This window comes from Vipera berus (genome assembly GCF_964194415.1).
Source record: "Vipera berus genome assembly, chromosome: 2".
In the NCBI taxonomy this organism is placed as follows: Eukaryota; Metazoa; Chordata; class Lepidosauria; order Squamata; family Viperidae; genus Vipera; species Vipera berus.
The window spans coordinates 176,565,934-176,593,245 of NC_138203.1; the positions used below are offsets into that span (position 1 = coordinate 176,565,934).

Below are 27,312 nucleotides of genomic sequence, written 5' to 3' on the forward strand. Positions count from 1 at the left end.
ATAATAATAATAATAATACCACCCAGGTCCTTGGTAAGGACTCGATAGGTAAACAAAAATGACAAATCCAGTCTGAACATGGTTCTTCCACTGAAAATATTTGTCTTAATAAAAATATTAAAAATATTTTTGCTAAAATGATGCTTCAAGTTTGGAAAAGTATATAGCTAGCTTTAATAAAGGATACTTTTCTTTTAACTTCTTTAATAACATATATAGATTAGGGTTATCATTGTGACTTAGCATCTTCACAGACTACAAGATTGTTACAGTAATAGGGAACTTCTCTATAAAGATCAGACAGAGCAATGACTAGGCGATAAGTTATCATGGTTCTTCCGATATTAACTCAAATCTCTTTTGGGCAATAGAAATGTTAGAGCTACAAAAACATGGACCTGTAGCAAATCTGAGAATTTAATATTTCACTTCTTAGAATAGCCAAAAGGAACAATCTAAAAAATTTATAACTTATTGCAATTAGGAGATTCACCCCATGATTTAAAGGAAGCTTGGGTTACTGATCTTGATAAAGTCATACCGGTGAAAAATTGGCATACATATGGAAAACTAAGTGGATTCACCTCAGTTTCAATGCAAGAATTGCAGTGGAAAATTATACATCATTACACACTTGACTCCAGTCAGATAGGCACATACTATATATATCAATTATTTTTCCAAATGTTGAAAAGGTTGTCAAACAAAAGTTGTCAAACAAATGCTCTTTCATTTGTGTATTTGTGCAATAAAGCCTTTTGATGTAATTTTTTTTTGGGGGGGAGGATAAATAATATTACTTAACAAAGAATTAAATGCTCCCCAGAATTAAGCTTACTACATATATTTACAAGTCCAAATCCCTTAAAAATAAAGAACTTATCTATTTCATTTTAGCAGCCAAAATAATAATTGGCCAATGTTGAAAAGGTCTAGATAATGGCTTAGAGCCCAAAGATTAAACCAAATCTAACTAGATAAAAGAATCTGCAATGGTTCTGCATACAGTCACCTTGTAGAGAGGAGGGTGAAGCATAAAAAAACAAATAAATGATATCAGGTCTACCCCTAAATTTGCAATATTAATCCATAGTATTCTAAAGATGGACATCACATATCAGTAATATAGCTGACTGCTATGTATATTGAATAGCAAGTAATTTAATTTTAAAAAAATTGTAATACAAGGATTGAGAAGACTGAAAAATCTTAAGAAGACTCTGGAGACCTCTCTTTGTTGTATTCCTTCTGCAAACCATGGATATCTAGCTTGTTGGTTTGAACTTCTCTTAATCTGCTTTCCTCACTTTGCTCTTTGCTTCCTACTATAACTCCAGAGCTATTCCTACCCCCTCTTTAAGCACGCTGCCTCAATTTTACTTGACATTGTTATGATTCATTGTACAATTCCTCCTCCTTTCTGGGTAGTCAAGGGAGTACAACCTATTGTGCAAGGAGACAAGAACCCTAGGAGAAAATACAAGGAGAAAACATCAGGCTCAGACTTGAAGTAGACTTGAAGTAGGACTGGAAGAACACTCCTGTTCGGCACCATGGAAGAACATGCCAACCACTGATTAGCATTAATATATATGTGTTTACTCATTCATTGCATTTTAATTCCCTCTGAGAATGAGAGCTCAATATGATTTACATGACAATTTCCCACAAATCCATTCTCTGTTTAGATTGCTTGGGCTAAAAAGAAGTGGTTACTCCAAAATTGCTGATGGAAACTCCTGGGTGCCGGTCTGAAAACTTAACCACTTACTATACTTTACTTCTAATTGCACTGATGGTGTAAAATCTACTTGCTGCATATTTCATGAAGCAGGTCACATTTATGATAAAAGAAATCCAGATAAAAACTGAACATTGGAAAAATGCCAACTCCTTTTTTTGAATGAGATTGTTTTTTCCAGTACATAATGGCTTATTTTGTATTGGGATTGTTAAAACAACATTTTTTATTTATTTGGTGCCTTCAAGTCAATGTTGACTTCTGGCAACTGCCTGGACCAGTCTCTGAAGGTTTCTTGGCAAGATTTTTGAAGTGGTTTGCTGTTGCCTGCTTCCTAAGGCTGAGAGATGAGGCTGACCCAAGGTCATCCAGCAGGCTTCATGCCTAAGGCAGGAGTTGAACTCAGAGTTTCCTGGTTTCTAAACTGCTGTCTTAACCATTATACCAACTTAGCAATCCCAATGGATAAAAAATTCCCAATGTTTTAGCAAGTACTTTGCACAATGGCAGAGAAGTTGTGACACCTACAAGCAATAGCCAGGCAATAATAGCAGCACTAACTGATTGATCCTGGTTAATCTCAGAAGCTAAACAGGGCTGAGCTAGCTGATATTTGGATGAGAGATGACCAGGAAATTCCAGAGTTTATGTTTGTTTATGTTTATGTTTTATTTAATTTATATACCGCCCTTCTCCCTAGGGACTCAGGGCGGTTCACAGGGCATATAAATAAAAATACAATACTATACAAAAGTTAAAACAAAGATTAAATCAGTGCCCAATTAAAAAACAATAATGCAATCTAAAATGACAATTTAAAACACAGCTCCCCCATCAGGCCAGACCGGCCAATTCAAACAAATGGGTCTTCAGACCACGACGGAAAGTTCGGAGGTCCGATGCCGTCCGGAGCTCCACCGGCAGTTGGTTCCACAAAGCCGGGGCACCCACAGAGAAGGCTCTCCCCCTGGGGGCCGCCAGTCGACATTCCCTGACCGGAGGCACCCTGAGGAGGCCCTCTCTGTGGGAACGCACAGGGCGGAGGGGAGTTGAAGCCGGCAGCAGGTGGTCCCCGAGGTACCCCGGACCCATGCCATGTAGGGACTTAAAGATCATAACTAAGACCTTGAACCTCACCCGGAAGACAACTGGTAACCAATGCAGCTCGCGGAGCAAAGGTGTAACATGGGAGTACCGGGAAACTCCCAAGACAACTCTCGCGGCCGCATTCTGTACCAGTTGGAGCCTCCGAGTGGTCTTCAAGGGAAGCCCCATGTAGAGAGCATTACAGTAGTCAAGGCGAGAGGTCACGAGCGCATGAGTGACCGTGCACAGGGCATCCCGGTCCAGATAGGGCCGCAACTGGCGCACCAGGCGAACCTGGGCAAAAGCCCCCCTAGTCACGGCCACTACATGATCTTCTAGGGTAAGCCGTGAATCTAGGAGGAGTTGTAGGCTGGGATTAAGATATTGAAAAATCAACTCAGAGGAAGGCAGTGAGACTTCATGTCTTTATTGTTGCCAAAACTATGTGAATATAGCCATAAAGATATCAGAAGTTAGGTTTGATGTAAAAGAAAGTAGCTACACCTTTAATTCTTTAAAAATTATGAAGATAAAATATTTTGATAGGGTACATACACATTTACTTAGATCTGACTCCAGTTACTGGGAGGTCACTTCAGACTATTAACTTATTTTAAGATTTTATGATTTAAAGTTTTGAAAATAATTTCTCTGAGCATTTCATTGCCCAAAGTTCAAGCAACCTACCATTTTGGGGAGGTGTGTGTGTGTGTGTGTGTGTGTGTGTGTGTTTATGTATGCATCCACGCCTCCAGAAAAACTAAGAAAGAGAAACAATAAAAACCATAAAAAGAGAAAAAAGATGGAAAAAAGGAACTAACAAAAATATATGCTCTTCCATTCAAAGATTCCACTCTATACTTCCAAGTTGACAGCCAATCCTTTCTAAATCTTCCTTTGGATAGCTAGAAAAAAATGTGCAATATAATGTAGATTCAATGTTCTTTTAGACCCTTAGTCACCAAAATTCTAATTCCAACTTTTTATTCCACAGTTATTCCGAGTGCTGTAACCTAGACTGGAGAGTTAAAAAAATGCCCCAAAGAAAGCAATAGTACAGTAGAATATTTTCATAACATTGCCAAGAAAACTGTAGGGATCCAGCTGTATTAAAGTAATTTTGCTGCTGTCATGGGAGTTGACACTTCAGTGTTTGATTCTAAGTCTCAAATATGTCTTGAGCAACTTTTTCTGAGAGAGGTTGAACTTCAGCTGGTGAAGTCCAGTAAGCAAGATCCAATTGTTTCTTTGGAAAGGGATTAGATTATCCAGCCAAAGTACAGTATATAGCCAGTTTAAATAGGAGGGAAAGCAACATCCAGTGCTGTAGTTAATTGGAATGTAATGTCTATAAACTGAATATATACATATATAACGCAGCTGTATTGAGTAATTGCAAAAGGGCAAAGCATGTTTATTTCTGATTGTAATACTAAAAAAATATTATTCATGAAGCCAGCTGTTATGCCCTGGTGGCCTCCAGCTGTGTTTGCACTACAGCTTTTTAAATTCCCAGCTAGACATTGCCCATTGTATGTTGGGAATTCAGGGTGTTGGCATCACAGCACAGCACTATATATTTAAAGGATAGCAAGCTGTGGAAGGATGTGGACTAGTTTTCTTAATGCTGGGATTTTACTCCAGGTCTTTTAACTGATAGAAATATATCTCGCTCCTTCTGCAAAAGTCTTGATAACAAAGGCCATGTGAGTTGTCTGAATTTACAGGATTGATGAGATAGAGGCCTTGGCCAATTGTGTTCTTGTAACAGGAGGCATGCTTGAAAATGCTTCTTTAGTAGCAGTTAAGACCATTACAGGCTATGGATGTGGTAAATATCTACTCCATCCATCTTTGAAAAATCTGTTCCCCTTCATTCCATCTGTCATTCCCAGTAATGCAAAAGTGCGGAAAGTAAAAGGAAGATGTGTGTGTATGTGTGCCTGTGTGTATGAGAGAAAGTGATAAGAAGAACCCTCATCTTTTTCTGTGGAAAGGAAAACACATTTTTATATGATTCCTCCCAATATCCTTATTGATTTGGGTCTGGTATGAGTTGTGCCTGTACCTGCCTAGGTGTCTTTCAGATTATTCTATGATTCAAGAAATTTGGAAGTTGTTAGATCTAATGTAGAAGTCCATGTCCCTCAGTTCTATTGTCTCACCTGGTCGAGAAGAGGTTAGGTTATGAAATGCTTGGTGCTGCCTTCTCATCCTTCCATGATGATATCTTAAAACAGTTACTCCATAAGGTTATGGTGGAAGGGGGCATAGCTTTTCATTGTTTCCATAAACTTCAGCCAGCATAATCAGAGGCTGAATATTAGGGGGCTGATAGTACAAAACATCTGAAGGCATCTGGTTACTTATAAAATGTCAGGTTAAATACAAACATGACCATGAAATGTAACTATATTCCCTCCATAGAAAAACAACAATAGCAGTGAAAGTGTTCGCAGTTGGGGGCAAGGTGTAAAGCTTCAGCTGAGCAGGTATATTTCCATAGTTCATCTATGAAGTGTTTAGTTTAGTGGAACTGTATCAGTGACGGCGAACCTTTTAGAGACCGAGTGCCCAAACTGCAACCCAAAACCCACTTATGTATCATCAGGTGCCGGGTGGGCGTGGTCCATTGGGTGGGTGTGGCCAATTGGCTGGGCATGGCCCATTGGGTGGGCATGGCTGCGGTGGTAATGGCAGACTGGGTGGGACTAAAAAGTTCAATCAATTCCAACTTCGCAAGATCTTTTTTTTCCCCGCAAGAAGTTAAAATTGATTGAACTTTTTTTTTTGCACATGGCGGCAGAGGTCTAAAGCGAAAAGATTTTATAAAACCCAGCTGAAGGCCTAGAACTGGGGCAACAGCGCGAGTGCCCACAGAGAGGGCTCTGTGTGCCACCTGTGGCATGTGTGCCATAGGTTCGCCACCATGGGGTTAGATTAACCACCATGCTCTATTTTCTGGTTCCAAGGATACTTTCTTTTATTCTCCTAGGAAGAAAACCATAAAAGTGGTGCTTTGGAGATAGAGACCAAATTGATCTTTATGACATTTCAGCATGCAAATCAATAGAGGACAAGTCCTTTGAGTGCTAAATTTAGGTTGTGAAGAAATCTGTGGGGAAATTGAAGCAGTAGGACACTGGGTTGAAGATTTAAGTCCTGTAGTATGGCATTTCTGCAATCCATTTTCAAAACCTGTTACACTTGGCACATTTGCCACATGAAACAAGGAATAATAACCTTACTACTATATTGTGTAATTAGGGTCTTGAGGATATCTGGATGCCCAGCTTCACCCTCAAAAATCTGCATTTTTGCCATGGGTTACAATAGACAGCAATAACTTCCAATTCGGCATGGGAGTAGGTCATTTTGGACCAACCAGGGAAATGTCAGTTTCAGGATGTCAGGTCAATTACCCATTCCAAAGCTGTAGTTCAGTAAGAGTGGGTTCTTTGTTCAGAGGATTCGGAAAGTTTCATAAATCTTTGTAATGGAAGAACTTGCTCTGAACTGCCTTTATTGGTTAGTAAATGGGGCTGTCAACTAAACCGTCTAGTTAATTTAAATTATTTAATGGCTACTGAGGTACTTTGGTTTCCTTAGAAGAGCTAGGTAATCAGTTGCAGAACCTCAGTTCTATGAAGTCTCATGTGGCTCCCAGAGCGCTGAATCAATTAAAGCTACAGATTGATACTTTTACTTCCTAAAGTAGGGAGTTTGGACTGTATCTTCCATTCATTCTGACTGCATTTGGTGGAATAGTAGTTCAAAGCATCTGGAGAATTATCACATCTACCCTAGAGTGCATCCCTGAAATATCTAAAGAGCCTGCTTGGTGGCAGAGCTTATAGTTTTGTGGGAACGAATATGAATTGCTGTTCAGCAATTTCAGACCGGTCTTGGGATCATCCAAAACATCCGAATAAATGAAGAGCGCTCTCGTTCCAAAGGGCTACTTATAATAACATGTTGCTTTGCAGGAGTTCCTGTGAACTTGGATGATTAAGATTACAGGGGCATTGACTTGATTTAAATTCTCTTCCTATTGCTGCAGAGTGAAATTGCTACCCTCAAAGTATCAGCTTCCGGTAAGCCAGGAAAAAGCAATGAATGTGCCCTGATGAACAGCCAGTTTTCTTAGTAACAGTGCAGAGAGGGGAGCCGCTCTTAATTACAACCTTGTTCTGTCCCTGTCAAATTACTGAGCTGGAAATGCGGAGTCTTTCATTAAAACTTATCTATGTAACTAGAAATTATATATACCTACAGCAGAGAGCACCTTCATGCCTCAGTCACTCTCTTTGTGAGAGACACCTTGATGCTATCTGCATAGTTAAACTAAAAGTATCTGGATACCATTTGACTTCAACAGTCTTTCCCAGGTTGGTGGTGCCTACCGGTTGTGTTGGATTCCATTTCCCAACCAGCCTTGGAAATTTGGGCACTTAAGTCTCCCATATGTGGAAGGTACCAGTTCACAAAAAAGCTGGTTAAGATATTGAAACCTTTCTGTCAAAGAGAAAACATTGCTTTGGTTGCCTATCGTGCTTTGCCTTCGTTAGATTACTGACTTTTACTGTTCTCTTCGTCTCCCCCACATCCCAAGCATTAAGATTAGTATTCTTTGTGCATTGATCTAATCCCCTTCAACACTCATCTGAAGAATTGCCGTTTAACTGTACAGTGAGTGACTAGTATCTGCTTTTGTGGCCTGTCTTGAAACTTCCATGATTCAGTTTTGCTAGATGATCCTGAGTTCCTGTATTAAGAGAAAAATGACCCTCATGCTGTTTTGCAACCCACAGCACTCCTGTGTAGAAATCTTTGAGATACAAGATTCGCTCCATCTTCTCTATTGTATTGGCATTCCAGTAACATCCTCTTTCTTGTTCTGCCTAATGGGTTTTGGTTCAGGGAGTTCTTTTGGTTCTCCCCATTACCCTATGTTTTCATGCAGTCAATTATATTTTTCCTCAAACCAGGCATTCTCTTTGTTTTGTTTTGTTTTGGAAGCTTCCAACATTCATGAGGATACACGGTGCCCTCCTCCAAGGGTGGATGGCTTTGTCTTATGCATTGGTATAAACAGATCTTTGCTACTTCATTGCAAAGCATGCTGAGCTAGTCTGCCTTACTTTGTGCCCATGTTTTAGACTTAGACTGAATTATGAAAATTATTCACAGTTCTTGCCTGGGAATAACTTGTCTTGAATCTAAGGCTCCCCAATACCAATGTCTTATCAGGTGTTAAATTCTATCCAATGGTTTCACTTTCTTCCTTCTGGAAGGCATCTCTTTTGTGGCTTGTCTCAAAGCATTTCTCCATGCTGAACAAATTCAGATCCCTCCTTTCTTACACCATCAGTTCATCAATACCCTGAGATCTGGCCCCAGCTTTGCCTATCTAGCTAGCCTGAAAGGGCAACTCCAGCAAAACTCCATAAACAAAAATATATAACAGTTTCCAGGACTGCAAACTGTATTTGTGTGAGCATTTTTGTAAACTTCTCTGCAGCATGCCTGTGGTTTATGGATCCTTCTATATCTCCCAGCATGTCTAGCTCACTTTCCATGGCTTCAAGAAGACAAAGAATTGCTTAACGATCAGAACTTTAATGTCCCAAACATCCACTCACAATTCTTGCCCAGAGGGCAGATACACATGTGATACTCATTTGGGATAAACCTGATTGTCTGTCCTCTTCCAAATGTTAATTGTGTTTGCTTGGAAAATCAACATGAAAATCAGAAGAGAAAGTTTGCTGGACTTAGTTGTCTCACTGATTTTAGAGTTTGTATAGCAAATTGTATGCACCTGTCAGCTTAAGTATTTACTTCTTATAATTGAGATGCTTTATCAACTGAAAATGCAGCCATGCTTGGAGAGTTCTTTTTCCAGGTGACCTGTTGACATAGAAGTGATGGTAGCCATTGCCCCATTGTATCTATCACATTGCTATTATTGCTACCTTGATTATATTTGGGGGCCATTTACAGGTCACTGTGACATAGCTGAAGAGCTGAAAGTTGATCAGTGGGTGGCTAACTGCAGCAGATCAACAAAGTATTTCTTATTTCTAGTTGTTGACTCAGGGGAAATGATTGCCCTTTCGTTCAATTACACTGCTGAAGAGAAGTCAATTTCTATTTGGAAGAACTGTGATCCGTTTTGTTTTGGAACCAAAAACAATTTTTGGGTTTGGACTATATGTAAATTGAGTTAATTTAGTGAGTCATGGGATTCTTCTTGATTCTAATTGAAAAATACCCCACTTCCTCAATATGAGTAACCTTGAAAATTAGGTTTCTTAACACTCAGACGGGGAGGCGGCTGAACTCTGTGATCATGTTAAAAGGGGGGAAACAGATTATAGCTTCATGCCAGTGCTTATACCTATATAGATTGCACTTCCTGAGAAAGTTAGCTATCTTCACATGTCTAGAGACATAATGGCTTCCCTTCTAAGCATGCTTTGTAACTGATGTCCCCTGTTCATGACCAGGCTAATCCACTTTCAGATACAGGGTCTGTCTATCTCTATGACTAATCACCCATCCAATAATAGGAGATTGGAGAAGGCAATCCCATTTGTATTAAAATGCATTTAAGGCTCAGTGTGCAGAGAAGATCAACAGTATATTAATTTGCTGGACCTCTTATTCCTGCATGAGACAAATTATCGTGCAGTTTACATTGTTGAGGTCACCTTCTGGTTATAAAGTAGTTTTAAAGAGTGACCTTTTCAACTTCTGACATATTGTTCTACCCTCTTATGGAACAGGATCTGATTAAAAAAAAATTGTCTCTCATCTTGTCCTTACTCTGACCTGTCTGGTGGCATAATAAATATAAGTCCTTCTTAGAAAGCCTTAAAAACCTGCAATAATTCAGGTTGAAGCCCTAAACATACTAAAGAGTAACATGTATTCAAGGTAGTGGGACTCTTCTTAAAAAAAAAAAGTGCACAGAGCAATACTGGCTCATTCTGTTGGAATCTTAATTTCTGTAACATTCCCCTCCAGGGTCTTATTACTCTGAGTGCTACAATCTAGAGGACTCTGTGGCTTGATGTGGCACACAGAAAAAGACGAGGGGAATTTTAACATAATAAAAGAGGGAATGGGTGAAAAGTAAAGAGAAGCACCTTGCATGCTTAAGATGTCTTGGTTATCTTGTTTAAAGATGGGGAAGAAGAGGAAGCAAATCAAGAACATTGTGGCAGTGTTTGCAGTGTTTGCTTCTGTGAGGCATTTAGTCCAGGGCTTTTCAACCTTTTCACCCATTTTACCACTTTTAGGATATGGCAAAAACCCAGTACCACCAGTCACCTAGCAAGGTGTCAAAAACCTGATGACCAAAAAAAAAAAAAGGAAAAAAGTGATGAAATACAGGTAGTCCTTGACTTACAACAGTTCACTTAGTGACTGTTCAAAGTTATAATGGCACTGAAAAAAGTGCCTGATCTAATCCCCAAGACACCTGCCTGCCCGCCCAGTGGCGCTCTTCCTCCTGTTCGAGGTTTTCACTGTTCTGAGTTTTCTGTTGAGGATTGGCAGTGGGGGTGGGGTGGATGTTTGTTTTTTATTGCCCCCCCCCCCTCTGCTGGGTGGTTGCAGCAGGTTTTGGTCACTTCACATGATCCTGGGAGACTGTGACAGTCATAAATATGAATCAGTTGCCAAGCATCTGAATGTAAATCACAAGACCCTGGGGATGCTACAATATTCCAGCTGATTGGCACTTCTTCTGGGCTCAGCAGAAGCACTGGGATCAACATCGAGCTCCAGCTGGAGCCTGGCGCTGATCCTCTTGCTTCCAATGATCCCTGCAGCTTCAGCTGTCTCTCGCTCAGGCTTGTGTGGTGCTGCCACCGGTTCAGCTCATTCCCCTCCCCTGCTACCACTTATCTAGGATGGTCGCGTACCACCTGCCAGGTGCCAATGTACCACAGGTGGTACTTGTACCACTGGTTGAAAAGCCCTGATTTAGTCCATCATTCTTTTCCTGAGAAATGCTACCACTCACTTTTCCATTCTGTCTTGGCAATTCTTGCTTCTCTGCGCAACGGACATATTCTTTGGTGGTATTAATGGAGTGTCATCTTTTCAATGACTGTTTTGTATCGTGATGTTTTCAATAGGAGAATAGTGAGTGGAATCCCTAAACAATGTTGTTTAAACCATGACTTGTTGAATAATGCTAAATCGTGATCTGTAGTTTGCAGATGACAGTGATTGAATTGACCCAGGATACAAAGTCAGAGCCATACAAAATCATCTTAAGGATTAGCAGAAGGTATAAAACTAGGCACTGCTCTGATCAAGAGATAATAATCAGCTGTAAATGGATCAGTTGTAATCTGGTTGAAGTCGCCTGTAAGGATGTAAACCCAAAAGCTGTTTATCGTATTTGTGAGTTGCTGAATGCACAACTTCAGATTGAACTCCAGTATTGTTGATTCCTGAAGTTTCCCTTTGCTTGTTCAGTGTTTTGGAGTGTTCGGTATGCTAACTTGAATGATCTCATTGGAACAGTTGTCTTCCAAGTAGTGTTAAGTCAACCATTATAACCTTTGCATGATGAATAGAAGGACTGAGGGTGAGAAGGTATGATTTATTTAAGGCTACCAAATGAATTAATGCAGAGGTCAAATTTGAACGATTGCCTTTTCAGTTTCAATTAATAGTTTAACCTTTCAACAGCTACATGCTTGTATATAATATTATTTATAGTAACAAAGGTGGTCTAGGACATTTGGCCTCCACAATGACAGGAGAGATGTGGGACATTGCAAATATGTGAAAAGTCTCTCTTCAGATTTTTCTGTGAATAAGCAACAGTAGGAATGATCTCTGTTCAGTATTGCCTGTGTGTAAAACTTTGTCACATTTTTAGTTCAACCATCTCTGTTCCCAAGCTGGCTGAAAAACATCTCTTATCTAAATCTTGTTATATCTGCCCATTAGAAAGGCCACCAATAAGAAGGAAGTATTGATCAGGCACGTCAAACTGCCGGCCCGCAGGCCGGATGTGTCATGCTGAAACCGTGCCCACCCCATTGCTGGCAATGGGGAAAAAGTCCTGATACGTCATGCAATGTCACATGATGTTGTGAGTTTGACATGCCTGTCATAGATGAACAGGACAAAGTGTGCTTTCAGAATAACTCCAGCTAAGAGGGGAAAAGACCAGGTTAGATGGTTTAATGTTTAAAAAAAAACCATTCAGGGAATTGAGAACTTTTTCACACAAGCTGAGAAATAAGAATATACTTGAAATGGTCTGGATGTAGCCTTTAAGAAAGTTTTGTTTTATGTTTGGTAGAAGAAGAAAAGTCTGGCCACTCTACCAGCAAGGCCTTTGTTTTTTTCATCAGTGACCTTCCTCGACCTTCCTTGATGTCCTCAAGGAAGAGAGAATTAGTGGAAAGATGTTAAGCTGTGGTTGTTGTGCAGATGTTTGGTCCAGTAACTAAAAGTGCTTGTTGGCTAATTAAAATGACTTTGTCCCTATTGAAAGCTGCTTTCCCTTTCATGTGCTTTTCCCCAGCATAGTGTCAGTGCACCCCTGCTTCTGACAGCCATAAAGACAGGCCAAGGATAAAAAAGGGTAAAGCTGCTACTGTTTAGCTCTTCCAGGCTTCAAACATTGTCCATTGGCCTCTCAGCAGCTGTGTGTCTTTTGTGCAGTTTCAAAATTCCCTCCCTCTCCAGATAGAAGTTGGATTAATTCTTACTGAGGAAGAACAGAAGTGGACTGAATAGTGTGAGGGTCTAAGTCAGGGGTGTCAACGCGTCGTGACGAAACCGCGCCCACCCCATTGCCGGCAATGGGGAAAAAGCTCTGATACGTCGCGTGATGTCACGTGATGTCGCGAGTTTGACATGTCTGGTCTACGTGATGAGAGGAGGTGATAAGGTGAGCTGGTATTTATAGCCTCCAGCCTGAATGTAGCATACACACAGCAGATGAAATAAGATGGCCCTAGAGAAGAAGAACGTTCTGTTACAGTAGGGGGAAAGCAAATGTTTCCCACAAAGTTACTCAAGACAAATCTTTCTTGTTGTGTCTTGCGGAAATGTTTCTGTTTACTTGTTCCTGATCAGTTTGCTTCACGTGAAATGCCATTCAGGGAGTTCTCTCTCTGCTACCTGCTATAGACTCGTATTGGAAATGCTGCCTATGCTTTGGGGTTAAAAACGAAAACCACATCATCCCCAAGTCCATCACAGGGTGAGCTGAATAGCTTTTGGTGGTTTGGTAGCTGGTTTCTGGTATTTTGAAGACTGAAATGATTCTATACAGTATTGTAACTTTTTTTCAGATTGAAGAGAATATCTGTAGCCGAACGTTGAACCCTCCTTGGTGTCGGAACTTTGAGCTTGGTGGTTTGTTTGCAGACATGGATAACATTATCAGTGCACTGATGATATCACCTAGTCAGATAGTGAATCAGCTGCAAGTGAACATCCAAGCTCAGTGACACTTTTTGTTTACAAAGTCACTCATCTTTATTTCATCTTTATTTGGAAAACAGACTGGTGAGCAAGACAAACATCACTTGCTAAGAGGTGCTTCAAAATGTGGGCAACAATGATGGCATTCCAATTCAACATATCTGGAAAGCATCTAGTTGGAAAAGATTGGACTTTGGCCATTGTTTCTGAAGATAACCACTTTTATTTTAGAGAACCAGTGTTTCAAGCAACTAAAAATATCCACCAAAAATATTGGGAGGCTGATAAAAATAATACTTGTTCTTAAGGCAGTAGAGTAATAATTAACTGCTGTGTGAAAGATCCTTGTTGGTAGCCGCTGGGTCTGTTGAAATTCTAGAATGTTACTACTGACTTGGCTTCACAGGGGAAATGAGACAGGCATCTTACTCCAACTTTTTCAAGTCAGTCCTTCTTCCCCTTTCTCTTCCCACATTCCCTAACCCTAACTTTAAACTTTTGTGGCAAGGAAGAATTGTCTGAGGATATCCTGAAGTCACTAAAACTTTTTCCATCAGGAGAACTGGGAACTTTATTCCCACCCCCACCCCCCAAATCTGTCTTGATTCAAATTCAGATTCACAGAGTTCCTTCCAAGCTCTGTCTATGGTTTTTTTTTTCTTTCTTTTTTCTTTCCCCTCACAGGATTTATTCTATGACCGCAAAAAAAAAAGAAAAAAAAGAAAAGAAAAAAGAAGACTGAATTGGCTATTCTGAACATTCTTCCACATGTTCAAGAGAGTAGGGAACCCTGAGGGTTGGAGAGAAAAGGACAAAAGGGAATTTCCCAACTGCTGCCTTGAAACTGCTCCACATTAAACTCTGTGAAGATGAACCCACAACATGCCTGTGTTGCTCAGGAGCAAGGAGGCTGTGGACGCAGTACAATTGATGACAATGTATTTTCCTCTCAATTTGAGGACAGGAGGGAAGCGATTAAGGTGACTATGAGGAACAACAGTCTTTGAAGAAGATCTTGAGATGTTGCAGAGCTATTCGAACTCTTTTCAAGAATGATTTAATCTGTAATCACTAAATCACATAATGATGCACTGGCATTTCACTATAGCTAAATATTTAAAACTTTTCAATTTTAAATAAACATACAGATGATACACATGACTCATTTCCCCAATTCATAATGCTGTATATGATTGAAATGATTGTACTTTTTAAGACTACCACTCTTTTTATCCTTTAGCAAACCAGCCATATTAAATCCTTTAGGAATTGGTGTCCATTTGCTTCCTTCTGTCCAGGAGAGGTCCATGTTCTTGCAGTTTTGAATTTTGTTCAGTTCTTCTTCAAATGCTTGTTAAGCCTGTTCTTGCTGAGCTGTAAGACTGCTAAGTTCAAAACAAATGCAGTTTAACCAATTTAGCTACATGGAAGCAAGACCTAATTAATCATGATGTCCAAATGTCTCCTGCTTTTGGAGCTGCTTCAAATTTTGCATTCCTTCTTGGCCACTTGAAAAGCTTCTGTGTTACTCTTAACTTCTTTGAAGCAGCCCTTATTGAATTTAAATGTATTCACTCACCCGTGATTGCTGCCAAAAAGCCCTTGTCTGTGCTTGCTACTTGTTTGTGTGTTTGGGGGTGGGTGGGGGAAGAGAGAAGATCTAATGTTTAAACTTCTCCCAACCCTTCAGTGTTCTACTCCAATCTCATCTGGATGCTCCAGTTGGGAGGAATGAAATTGTTACCCTTTTCTCCTCTCCTAGGGCTTAACATCTGAACCTACAGGAATGGACAGTGTGTTACAGTGCAAAGTTCTTGAGCAACTTTGTCCCAAAGAGCCCTGCAGATATGAAATAGCAATGCTTGCAACCAAAGTGTGCACTGCAGTTCTCCATGCTTTTAAATACCAAATTAGGAACAGTTGTGCCTTCTTTTTGATTCATTGTTAAAATAATCTGTGGGTTGCTTACTTGGCTGGATGCAAAGCATAAAAGTTGCTGATGTCTGGTAATAGGGTTTCTCCCCCCCTCCCCTTTGCTCTCAGAACTAAAGGAAACTTATGAATAATGCAGCTTCAGGGAGCAATGGTATTAATGAATGCACAAACCCTTTGGTCTAGTGAAGCCAGAGCGTCATCCAATGCCTTTGCCAGCAGAGAACGTTAATCAGGTCTCTCTCCACCTCTCATAACCATTGGACCCTGTCCCATAAGTGTTAGGTTAATAAAACAGGACTTTGGCATGAGGGCTAAAAATTCATCCGAGAATATGGTACAGTTTATTTGTTATGCTGTGTGAAAGAGGCTGGAAACGCCATAATAATCGTACTTAGAAAATCAAGAGGAATTGCAGCTCTTTTAAGACCATCCTTTTGCTGGGAAGGGCCTTAACTGCTTTCTTCTTGCATTTTTTCTCTTTCCCCTCCTCCCCCGCCTTTTGAGTCACCATATTTCCAGGAAACCTTTTGCCTTTTGTTTCTCTAACATGACCAAAACCAATGAAATCCTAAGCAGGAAATGGCTACAGATTACTTGACTCCAGGCAAGCCATGCTAACAAATCCTCAATGATGGTGTGAGAGAAAAGAAACTCCTTCATAAGCAGTGGTGACCTCCTCAACTAATTATCCAGTCCTCATGCTCATTTTCCATTGCTTCCCATCAGCTCCTTTCTGGACCAACAACCTAGAGTTATATTAAATTGAGTTAATCAAAGAAGCACAGTGCACTTCCTCTCCTGGGGAAAGAACACAGAGGCAATTTTTTAATGCTGGGAAACAGGACCTTGCCTGCTGGGGCTGTTTCATTCTTCGTGCAAGAAACCAAGAAGAGCAGATTCCACAAAAGGAAGGTTTGTTATGCCTTTCTCCATCCAAATGGAGGGACCCTTACTTTGGAATGTCCTCAAGATGATTGGCCTTCATAGATCAGCCTTTTCTTCAATAATACATTTGGAAGTGAGAGGAGAGAGAGAGAGAGAGAGAGAGAGAGAGAGAGAGAGAGAGAGAGAGAGAGAGGAGAGAGAGGAGAGAGAGCAGTTTTTTCCAACCAAGAGCAGTTGAAACTAAGCTGAATTAGGACAAAAGATATACTGAGGTTAATGTACATGTCATGGAAGTTGATTAAAACATAATTATGGTGGTTACTTCCTATATTTTTTTTTCTTTTTGTCTCATGAGAAGCCAGGTGGAGGACTATATCCAGAGCAGTTTTAGAGGTTGGACTCCAGGTTTCTGATACCTGTGTAAAGTCCTCTAAAAGTGTCTTGCCAATTACGAGCTACCTCCAGGCCTTGAGTGATTGAAATAGATGATGTAGCAAACTTTGAGAAGTGAAGTTGGCTTCCTGTTTGTTCAGTGGTTGAGTAGAAGACAGAGAGAAACACACACACAGTAATGTGTTGATTTTATTTATCTATTTATAATATTTATATACCACTATATTCCAGTATGACTTTGCTGGTTTACCAATAGAGCACAAAGCAATAAAAGCACAGCTAAGTAAATACAAATAATTAAAATCATAAATAACTCATCCAGTCCCAGCAGCATGAATCGAAGCCCTGGTGCTGTATTAAATTCTAGAAGGAAAATGAAATAAAAATGCTGTGGGTCCTTGCTATGTCCAGGAATGCCTCAGACTGTAATTATTAACTTACACTTTGCTTATAGATAGACAAATATTTTGGAATGTCCGAAGAGCTGCATCTTGTGTCTCTCTATTAAAGGTCCACCTCGCTTCTCTGGATTTGCTTATGCCTTCCGAAAGCTTTTTGCATCAGTACCAATATCCCAAAGAAGGCCAAACTACCTGCAAATAACAGCTTGCTTTCTATTTGAATTGTAAGAAATATGTTAAGGTGATAGCAGATGCTAGTCCAGAATGTGAAGCTCTACATAGTGCAATATACAATTGAGTAAATAATTCCCTAAATACCTGTTTCCCTGAAAGGAAGGCCTACCCTGAAAATAAGCCCTAGCTTGATTTTTGTGTGGGCCTAATATAAGCCCTACCCCCAAAATAAGCCCTAGTTTTGGGGTGAGGCACACACCTAAAAATCAATCTAGGGTGAGGGTGGGGGTGTGGATCTGCCCCATGGGCCCCAAACTCACTTACCTTCTCCTCGCCGGCCCACTTCTTCTGTGGTGTCTTCTGCAGCCAGGCCTGCATTTCATAGTCAGAGGCCTTTCCAAGAAGGCCACTGCAGCTGAGAATCGAGCTATGGATTAAATCTTACCAGAAGACCTCTGCAGACGATTAAATCCATAGCTCAGTTCTGCAATAGATCTGCAGTTGAGGACTGAGCCATGGATTGAATCCATAGCTCAGTACTCGTCTGCAGAGGTCTTCTGGTATGGCTTGACTGCAAAATGCAGGCTGAAATGCAGCTGCAAAATGATGCTATTCCTTCAGCCCAAGAAGAAGTGGGCTGGCTGGGTGGGGCTGTCGGTGCTGGAGGGGAGTAAGACATCCCCCAAAAGTAAGACCTAAAGCATATTTTGGAGGAAAAAAAATAAAATAAAAATAAGACCCGGTCTTATTTTCGGGGTAACGTGGTAGTTTTATAGCAAGTCAAAGATACTCGAAGCTTACCTCAGATACTGTTGGGTATAGCAAAAAGTTAATTGATCTAGCAATTGAGTTCTAACCTTTGCTAAAGGATGGGTGTCTCTGAGAAAAGACAAGCCAATATGTATATTGACTGGATGTAGGGAATACTAGACAGTTTAATGTTTATTTTCACCCATGTGGTAAAAGGCCATGGGAAATATGTCATTCTGATCCCTGATTGAAGAAAATGGATGTGTAGAAGGAAGTTGCCTCAAGGTACACAATGCATGAGATGCATTTATTGTCTTGGCAAGAGCCCAAGTGAGTGCAGAGGAATAAGAACTTGCTTGATTCAGGATTTTTGGCAGCTTGGTTGAAAATTGTGTTGTAGAATCAATCTTGTGAAATATATATTGAAAAGAGAGATACTCTCTCTCTTTCTCTGCCCCCGCCCCCTTTTTCTCCAGAATAGGAGGATTTGAAACCCAAGGTTATATTACTTTTCTATTAGTGCTCACTAGGCTGTGGATTCCCATGGAATATTAAAAAGTCAACCCATCTCCAAGTATTATGGGAGATTGGGAGTGATAATCTTCATTGGTTTGGGAAACATATTGAGAGAGGGGTGAAGAGACAGCCTAGGAAATGGTCAGATAAGAGACAAGCATAGCCTGCAGCTGGATAGTGGCAGGGCAAGAGGTTGAGAACTGTAACTTTACAATAAAGTAGAATTAGCTTATCTGTTTGTGTTTCCTGTCTTGTTTTCCTGGTAAGACTGACTTAATTGCAGTCAGGTCAGGATCCTCAAATAGCAGAATTAGCCTTGTCCAGAGGTAGCTGATGCAGTGGGTTAGAGCAAGGGAATCTATTCAGTGCTTATACATCATAACTTTTACGTACAAAATAAATTGTTGGTTTTTGTTTTTTTTAAAAAATCCTCATACAGGTTAAGTTAGACGCACAAATTATTTCTTTAGGAGTTCTTGTGATTTCCTCTCTATTTACACACATAAACACATGCACATTTAGAATTTAGAATGTTCTTCATTGGCCAAGTGTGATTAGACTGACAAGGAATTTGTCTCTGGTGCATAAGCTCTCAGTATTAAATTTATTTGCCATTCATCTTGTTACTCTGTGTGTGTGTGTGTGTATCGTTATCCTTCCGCCTTGAGGCCTTATACTTTATATATATAATAAACTATAAGGCCTTGAGGCAGAAGGCTGAAGCTGTAGGTTGAAAGCTGGATATTTCCTAGAAACACTCTGAGTCCATGGCTCCTCTTTCTGCTTTTACAAAGCAGTTGGCAGTTCCTATTCCACCACCTATATTATGGGGTCACTTTATCTGGCATTCATCCTGTAACTCCAGTGTGTAAGAGAGAGAGGGTTTGCACAATCTCTTTTCCTATGCAGTAATTATTTTTTTTAAATAATTTTAAATAATTTTAAAATGAAGATGAATTACCTGAAAGTGAATACAGGATTTAACTGATTTAGCTGTAGCAATAGCCATTAGACTAATATACCACCCATAGTGCTTTATAGCACTCTTTGAGCAGTTTACAGAGTCAACTTATTTCCCCTCCCCCCCCCAAAAAAAATCTGGGTCCTCATTTTACCAACTTCCGGAAGGATGGAATGCTGAGTCAACACTGAGCCGGTCAGGAACGAATTCTTGTCCGTGGGCAGTTAGCCTGCAATACTGCATTCTAACCATTGAGCAACCACAGCTCTTACATGTAATTGATTATTATCTGCATTATAATAATGAACTTGATGACCTTTGAACTGTGGTTTTGTCTAGTACCATACACCTATTATTCTGAAAGAATGCTCAACCTTATTGCCATTGTGGGATTTGCTTCATATCAATGTATCCTTGATACAGTTATATAGAAAGCAAAAAGGAGATAGGCTGTGATTATATAGCTGGCCAAAAGCTGCCTGCAGTTGAAAGTAAATGTAGACATCCAACTGGGCAAAATGGAGTACTTTTATCATGGACAGCCTTGGTTTTGCAGGATTCAAAGCTGGCATAATCATACTCCATTCAGTATCAAGGACACAGCTGTAGAGGTGGCCAACAGTATTAAGTATCTAGGGGTACAGATAACGAACAATCTGAATTGGGGTCTCCTCACCTCGTCCTTAGTGAAGCATGTAAACCAGCGTCTGCATTTCCTGTGTCAGATGAGGAGAGCACATCTCTTACTTCTGTCCTGGCCACTTTTTACTGAAGCATGATTGAGAGCATTTTAACAAACAGCATCACTGTCTGGTTTGGTGGTAGCAGTGCCTCAGATAGAAAGTCCATACAGAGATTGGTAAGGACAGCCGAGACAGACAGCTTCCTGGTATTCAGGATGCTGCTTACAAGTGCTATGTGCTTAGAGCTCAAAGCATTGTTAGAGACGCCACACACTGACTTTACAATCTGTTTCTTTTGCTCCCCTCCAGGAGGAGGTTTCAAAATATTTCTAGCAGGACTACCCGATTCTGTAACAGCTTTGTTCCCTATGCCATCCGTCTGGTAAACTCACAAGATTAATTTTTTCTCACCATGCACATGTATACATAATCCTAACTAGACTGAGTTGTTTCTCTGTGTCGTATAATATATGTAGGTATATGCATAATTCTGTATTTATTTATTTTTGTCATATTTATGTTATGTATAGGGGACACAGTGGCTCAGTGGGTTAGGACACTGAGCTTGTCGATCAGAAGGTCGGCAGTTTGGCGGGTCGAATCCCGAGTGCCGCGTAACAGAGTGAGTGCCTGTTACTCATCCCAGCTTCTGCCAACCTAGCAGTTCGAAAGCACGTAAAAATGCAAGTAGAAAAATAGGGACCACTACGGTGGGAAGGTAACAGCGTTCCATGCGCCTTTGGCATCTAGTCATGCCAGCCACATGACCACGGAGACGTCCTCAGACAAGCACTGGCTCTTCGGCTTTGAAACAGAGATGAGCACCAGCCCCTAGAGTTGGAAACGGCTAGCACGCATGTGCGGGGGAACCTTTACCTTTACCTTATGTTATGTATATTGGAGGTGGTGACCCTTTGGGAGCTGTATGCAATGAAGTTTCATTTTAATGTATGCCAATTAGGGTACATTCAAAGTGACAGTAAAGTTATTATTCTATTCTATTCATTCTATTCCATTCAGCAGGCCCTTATTTTTTGAAAGTATCTTCAACTAGGAGAGTCCTGATGCCGTGAAGTTATTTTCCTAGTCTTATATCCATGGGAGAACAAAACAAAAATATTTGAACACAGTGAATCAGCAAGACTATGGATAGCCCTTCAAGGTAGATCAGAGTAGGAATCCAACATTATGTTGATCAGCATTACTTTTATTGTAAAGTTGTAATAATAGAATCTTGCAAGTCTGAATGTACTTCATCCCTCCCTACCTTAATCTTCCAAGTGAACTAGGGAAAGTTTTGTTGAGTTGTTTACTCAAGATACATTCCTGCCCCAGACTCAGTTCTCTTTTATCTGACCTTTGTCTTGGAAGGCATATTTCCTCCTGTTCCTCAAGGCCATTCCTTCTTCCCTTTATAACATGTGATTTCATCAATGTGGACTGCCTGCCTTCTTCCAAGAATTTCTTTATGACCACTGTGTCAATTGATTTTCAAGACTGCTTCTTAAATTATTTTTGGATAGTTTTCTGACCCCATTTCAACATGCTCCTTGTATTTTTGGAATAACTGGAAACCTTTCCTTATCTTTAAGAAGCAGCTGATGGCACTTTAATTCTCTGCTGCTGGGAATTGATGCTGAAAATATTTCAAAGATGAACAAAGGAGCAAAATTTTCTCTTGTGTTCTGGAAATGGTTTGTCCTTGGAACAGGTTTGACAACCTCTTGGGGTTAGAACATTTCAGTTTTGAAATATGTTTGCACTTCTCTATCTTGGGGAGTCAGTGATGAAACTTTTGCCCCTTTCACAGCTGTAGGCCCTGCATCTTATTCCTCATTTTATTCCTTCCATGGAGAAGATCCTATCATTTCCTTCATTATGAAACTAAATAAGGTGACAATGGATTACCCAATGGTTGACTAATATTTGAGAAACCTCAGAAGGAAAATAAGATGGGTGGATTTCTCAGACAAACAAATGGCCATATCTTCTGTTAGCCATTTCTTTTAAAAAAATGAGAAAATAGAAAATGACTCCTGTATTTATATCAGATCCTTGTTTATCCTGTTCTTTTGTCTGCTGTTGAGGTGAATGCATTTCCATGTATCCTGGATTTTCTGTAAGAAAGTCCATCAACATGGATTGTTTCTGCAACCCACTTACCACAGTTTTAGGAGCTGCAGTAGAAGCTCGGGAGTGTAGCTGTCAATATGTGCCATCTTATTGTTGTAAGTTTGACATAGTCACAGCATGTAGAGCACTTCTCCTCATCCAGTGCCCTCTTTCTTAACAAAGTCCTTCCCGCTCAATTTTCTTTATTGAGAAATGTCAACAGATTAGAGGAGGATCCCTCTGGGCAGACAGAAAGCTGTCACAAGAGGTATTAGGCTTTCTGTGATTGGATTACCACATGACCACCTGTCATCTGTCTTGATACGTTATCGGTCTCTGAACTCTTCCTCACATCACAACAAGGTGACATTTTTCTTGAAGAACTTGTTTCTTCCACTCAAGGTTTCTGTATGTTTAAACTAAAGACCTTTGGAGATTAGAACTGTCTGAGCAGAATAGTTAAGTTATGAAGACTAAGTAGTTAATGGGCAAAGCAGATTAATTCTGTGGCAGGCTAAGTACATTGCTGCACCCATGCCAGCATCTTGTGGAGGAAATCTTAAATCACATAGCCTGTTACTATCTGAGACAGTTCCATTGGATCTGTAGGATAGTCCTGCTTCTCCTGCCAAAATATTGGCTAGTTAGCCTTAAAGCTTCTTTGTTGCTTCTGTTTTATGGCTACACATTTATACCATTTTAAACACTTGAAAAGAGTCTGATCCAGCTGTTCATCTAACAAAATTAGAGATGACAATATATTGGAGGATTGACACATGCCAATTATATAAATAGAATTGAATTAAGTATCAGAAACCAGAACCAAGTTGAGTGAAGCTCAGTATTCTGCCTCATTTTGGTCTTCCTTCCTTCCTTCCTTCCTTCCTTCCTTCCTTCCTTCCTTCCTTCCTTCCTTCCTTCCTTCCTTCCTTCCTCCCTCCCTCCCTCCCTCCCTCCCTCCCTCCTTAGCTTTCACATAAGCTAACTTGGCAACATCCTACCATTTTTGCAAGAGTATTTTTTCAATGGTGCAGAGTTTGGGATTGTGAAGGTATATACAATGAGGCTGAGAGCTGCTTGTGGGTCTAGACTTGCAGATTACTTATCTTGTCCTAAAACCCGATGCCTGACAGCCATTGACATTTGGATGTCCCCAGTTCAGGGAAGATCTGACCAAAATCCCCAAAGAAAGAGTAGACAGCATCTGTGTATATGCATGTATATATACAAACAGAAAAAAATCTTGTGTATTATCTTACTTCTTACTTCTCAATTCAACCCTGGGATTTCCTGGTCATCTCCTATCCAAATCCTAACCAGCTCAGTCTTGCTCAGCTTCTGAAATTAACCAGGGTGAGTCAGACACTGTTGCTATTACTATCTGGCTATTGTATGTAGGTGCTCTTTCTTTTGTGTGCATGTCCCAGACACACACAATTTCTGTGCCATTGTGCAAAGCTCTTGCTACAACATTGAGAATCCATTGTGGTGGCTAATTGAAAGCCAGTTTTGTGTAGTGGTTATTAAGGCAGCAGGCTAGAAAGGAGACCATGAATTCTAGTCCTGCCTTAGGCATAAAGCCAGCTGGGTGACCTCAGGCCATTTTTCTCTGCCCTAAAAAGAAAGCAAAGGCAAACCCCTTCTGAAACATTGCTAGGAATACTGCAGGGACTTGTCCAGGCAGTCACCAGGAGTCAACACTGATGCAAAAGCACACAAGAACAAAAACAAAGCACATACCAGCCACTCTCTATTCATATACAGAGAGAAACACATTAATGCAGACACATGTATTTCATTCCTTCCAGTACAAATTGCAGAAATGTCAGTGGTTTTGTTGTTTAGCTCAGCTGCTTGTGTCTTGGTTATTGGGAGAGAGAAAACTCCTGTTCACTCCTTACAAAAATGATTAAAATTCAGTAGGGAGGCGGCTCCTCCCAAAACCAATCTCCAAATGCCTCCAGACTCAGCAGTGATGCCTGCAATCCTTTGCAATTCCAGTTCTCCATTTGATTTCAACAGCATCCTTTATGCTTCTTTGCAAATAGAGATCTCCTTACTCGATTCACAGCTAATTATTTGCTTAAAAATTAAAGATTTTGCCAATTGCTTAGTTAAAAACTACAATTAGCCTCCTCAAATTTTAACATTATATGTAGAAGCCTCTTCCTTTATACAAAGTAATACAGAAAGCAACTGAAAAAATTGATACCTGTATTGCAGGCTTCTGAACTTGATATCTTTCGAGGTTTTTCAATGTTGCAACCTAGACTTCTGGATAGCAACACAGCAGGAAAGGCTGATTAGAAGCATGGCAATGGCTGTAAATTTCTAGATGTGATAAGTCAGCTGTTTGGTTACTCCTTATTATTCTTTCCTTTCTGTAAGAAATTTGGAATGCCAGAGGGAAATTTCATCCTAACAGTTAGGTCATATCATTTGGCCCATTTAATCTTTTCTATTTGGAAGAGAAAAAAAGAACAAGGTATTTGACAAGTGGTCAACAATATTGAAAACTTAACGCAAGGCAATATTTAATAAAATTCAGTAAAATAATAAAAGTGTAACTAGTAGTAATAAATAGCATAGGGAAATGAATGTTTGTGTATGCATTTGTGTTTCTTGGGTGAACAATGTCTAATCCATAGAGGACAAGAGTAAAGTAATAGTGGGGCAGATGTAAGGCAGAAAAAAATGGGACAGAAAGAAAGAGAGCCATCCATATCCCCCCCCAAGTGGAACTTTATGTCAGATATTGCATTTATTAGCACTGTGAGATCTAATACCCCATTTGCCAATGTAATTCCCATTTGCCAATGTAATTCTTAAATCAATCATTTTTAACATGTTTGGCTCTACATATGGTTTCCTTCCCAACTTTCTCATATATTTCAAATTCATCAAATATTTTCATCAGTTTGAATCTTTCAGGTATGTTTGGATATATTTTGTCTTTGGGGCTCTGAGTGAATTTGCCAAATGGTCAGTAGCAAGAATTGGCTAAACTGCCAGGATCAGGAATAGTTTAAAAACAAAGGAACAAACTTTGGAAGCAAGGCCCTTATTTTTCTCATCAGTTTGCTAATTTCTTTCTTTCTTCGCAGGGAACTGATGCCAAGAACTCTCGATGGCCAGATCACCATGGAGAAGACGCCCAGCTACTTTGTCACTAAGGAAGCACCAGCTCGGATCTCCTCTATGTCAAAGGACACCAAGCTCATTGTGGTGGTGAGGGACCCGGTCACCCGAGCCATTTCTGACTACACACAAACCCTTTCCAAGAAGCCAGACATCCCATCCTTTGAGAGCCTGACCTTCAAAAACAGGACTACGGGTTTGATCGATACCTCCTGGAGTGCCATCCAGATTGGCATTTATGCAAAGCATCTGGAAAATTGGCTCCTGTACTTCCCGCTTGGGCAAATCCTTTTTGTCAGTGGGGAGAGACTGATCAGTGATCCAGCAGGCGAGTTGGGCCGTGTCCAGGACTTTCTGGGCCTCAAGAGGATCGTCACAGACAAACATTTCTACTTCAACAAAACCAAGGGGTTCCCGTGCCTGAAAAAGGCAGAAGGCAGCAGCAAGCCCCACTGCCTGGGCAAGACGAAAGGACGGACTCACCCCAATATTGACCAGAAAGTAGTACAAAGGCTGCGAGAATTCTATCGGCCGTTCAACATGAAGTTCTACCAGATGACTGGCCATGACTTTGGCTGGGATTGACGGCACTTCCCAGAGTCGATCCTATCTTTTCAGCTTCCTTTCCCCCTATATATGTAGATAGGTCTATATGTAAAATGTACAGAAATCTATTTTATAATAATTTATTTTTTAATTCTTAAGCAATTAATTCACTAAGCTGCCTAACCCCACTGTAGCTCATAGCTGTGTTCTTGTTTATTTTGGACATTCCACCGGGCTGAGTCCAGCCAGGTTCTTCATCGCCTGGCTTCAGCGTGTGCTCGAAAGTGCTTCCAGGTATTTTCCCAGGAGAACTTTTAATATTAAAAATAAAAGGGGGGGGGGAAGAGATGGTGAATGATGGTTAAGAGGCAATGAGAAAAGCACAATCTTTATTATTATAATTATTGTTATTCTTTTTTTTCCCGATACGGGTACTAGGCATGTCAAAATAATTTTGTACAAGGTCATTCATATTGCATATGTGGGCTTTTTTCCTTCCTAGGTCAATCCACAGATATTTGCATTTTTGTTAACTTGGAAATAGCTCGGAAGTAAAAAAAAAAAGAATATTAAACCTGAGGCAGTTGTTTTCATGGTTGGGTGTGGCGTATGCACAGAAGGAAACACTCTACAGCTATGGAGGTGTTGCTGCCTCCTGTTCCCTATTTTTATTGATCAGTTCTCAGCATTCTCCCTTTCCACAAAACTTTTGCAACACACTAGACTTTCAGGGTGATTGTGTACAACTTATCTGATCTTTCACTTTTGGGGTGGGGAACATTGCAAATTTTGCCCAGTTTTAACTTCTTCTCCCTGCTGAAGAAATGTGAAGTGCTTACTTGGGAGACCGGAAATGACACAGTATTTAATTCTTTTAAGCTTAGTTTTCAGGCTGCTGTTACAGAAGTAGAGTGTGACTCCTCTGTTTGTCTTCTGAATTCCACTTTGATGCTTAGACTTCTCACAATGACTGATCATCCTGCAAGTAGTGCGGTCCTATCCCATGAAACAAGCTAATGCCTTTAGCTCATTGCTATATTTAACATGTATGTTGATTGTGGCAATGAACTAAAGACCTTGGCCTGTTTTTATGGGGCTTCCTTTCCTCCCAAAAATAGTTCAAATATAAGCACAAAAACACAGTACCATTTGAAATTAATTCAGTTTAATAAATTTACTAAATGGTATACATCAGAGAACATTTTACAAGCTTGCTGAAAGAGACGGATATTCAGAAAGGTAGTTTATCCAAACTTCATCAAACAGCTCTACAAATCCTTAAGCTACCTTTGGTGTTATATACCCAACAGCATTGTCCTGCGATAAGTGCCAAGAGTGAGTTTCTTCAGGGTGACCCCATCTGTGAGACAAAATCCATTGCGGATTGAGAGGATTTTTCATTGCTTGCTCCATCAGACGTTTTGTTCTCTAGAGGTGTGAGGCTGAGTGCATTACAAAAGAGTCAAAATAAGTTCTTAAAGTTCCCAAGACAAATGTGAATCAAATTGGGTGGGATTATCACTTGTA

At 40.2% G+C, this 27,312-nt stretch overlaps 1 protein-coding gene across 1 annotated transcript in view; it reads left to right on the forward strand.

The window, feature by feature from the left end:
* LOC308663321 (heparan sulfate glucosamine 3-O-sulfotransferase 3B1) overlaps positions 1-25,937 on the forward strand; it is a 39,028-nt gene extending 13,091 nt beyond the window's left edge. Inside the window, exon 2 of the mRNA XM_081319645.1 lies at positions 25,206-25,937. Coding sequence (XP_081175771.1) covers positions 25,213-25,824 — 612 coding nt within the window. The 5' untranslated portion in view covers positions 25,206-25,212 and the 3' untranslated portion in view covers positions 25,825-25,937. The remainder of the gene's footprint in view (positions 1-25,205) is intronic.
* Positions 25,938-27,312: the final 1,375 nt, after the last annotated feature.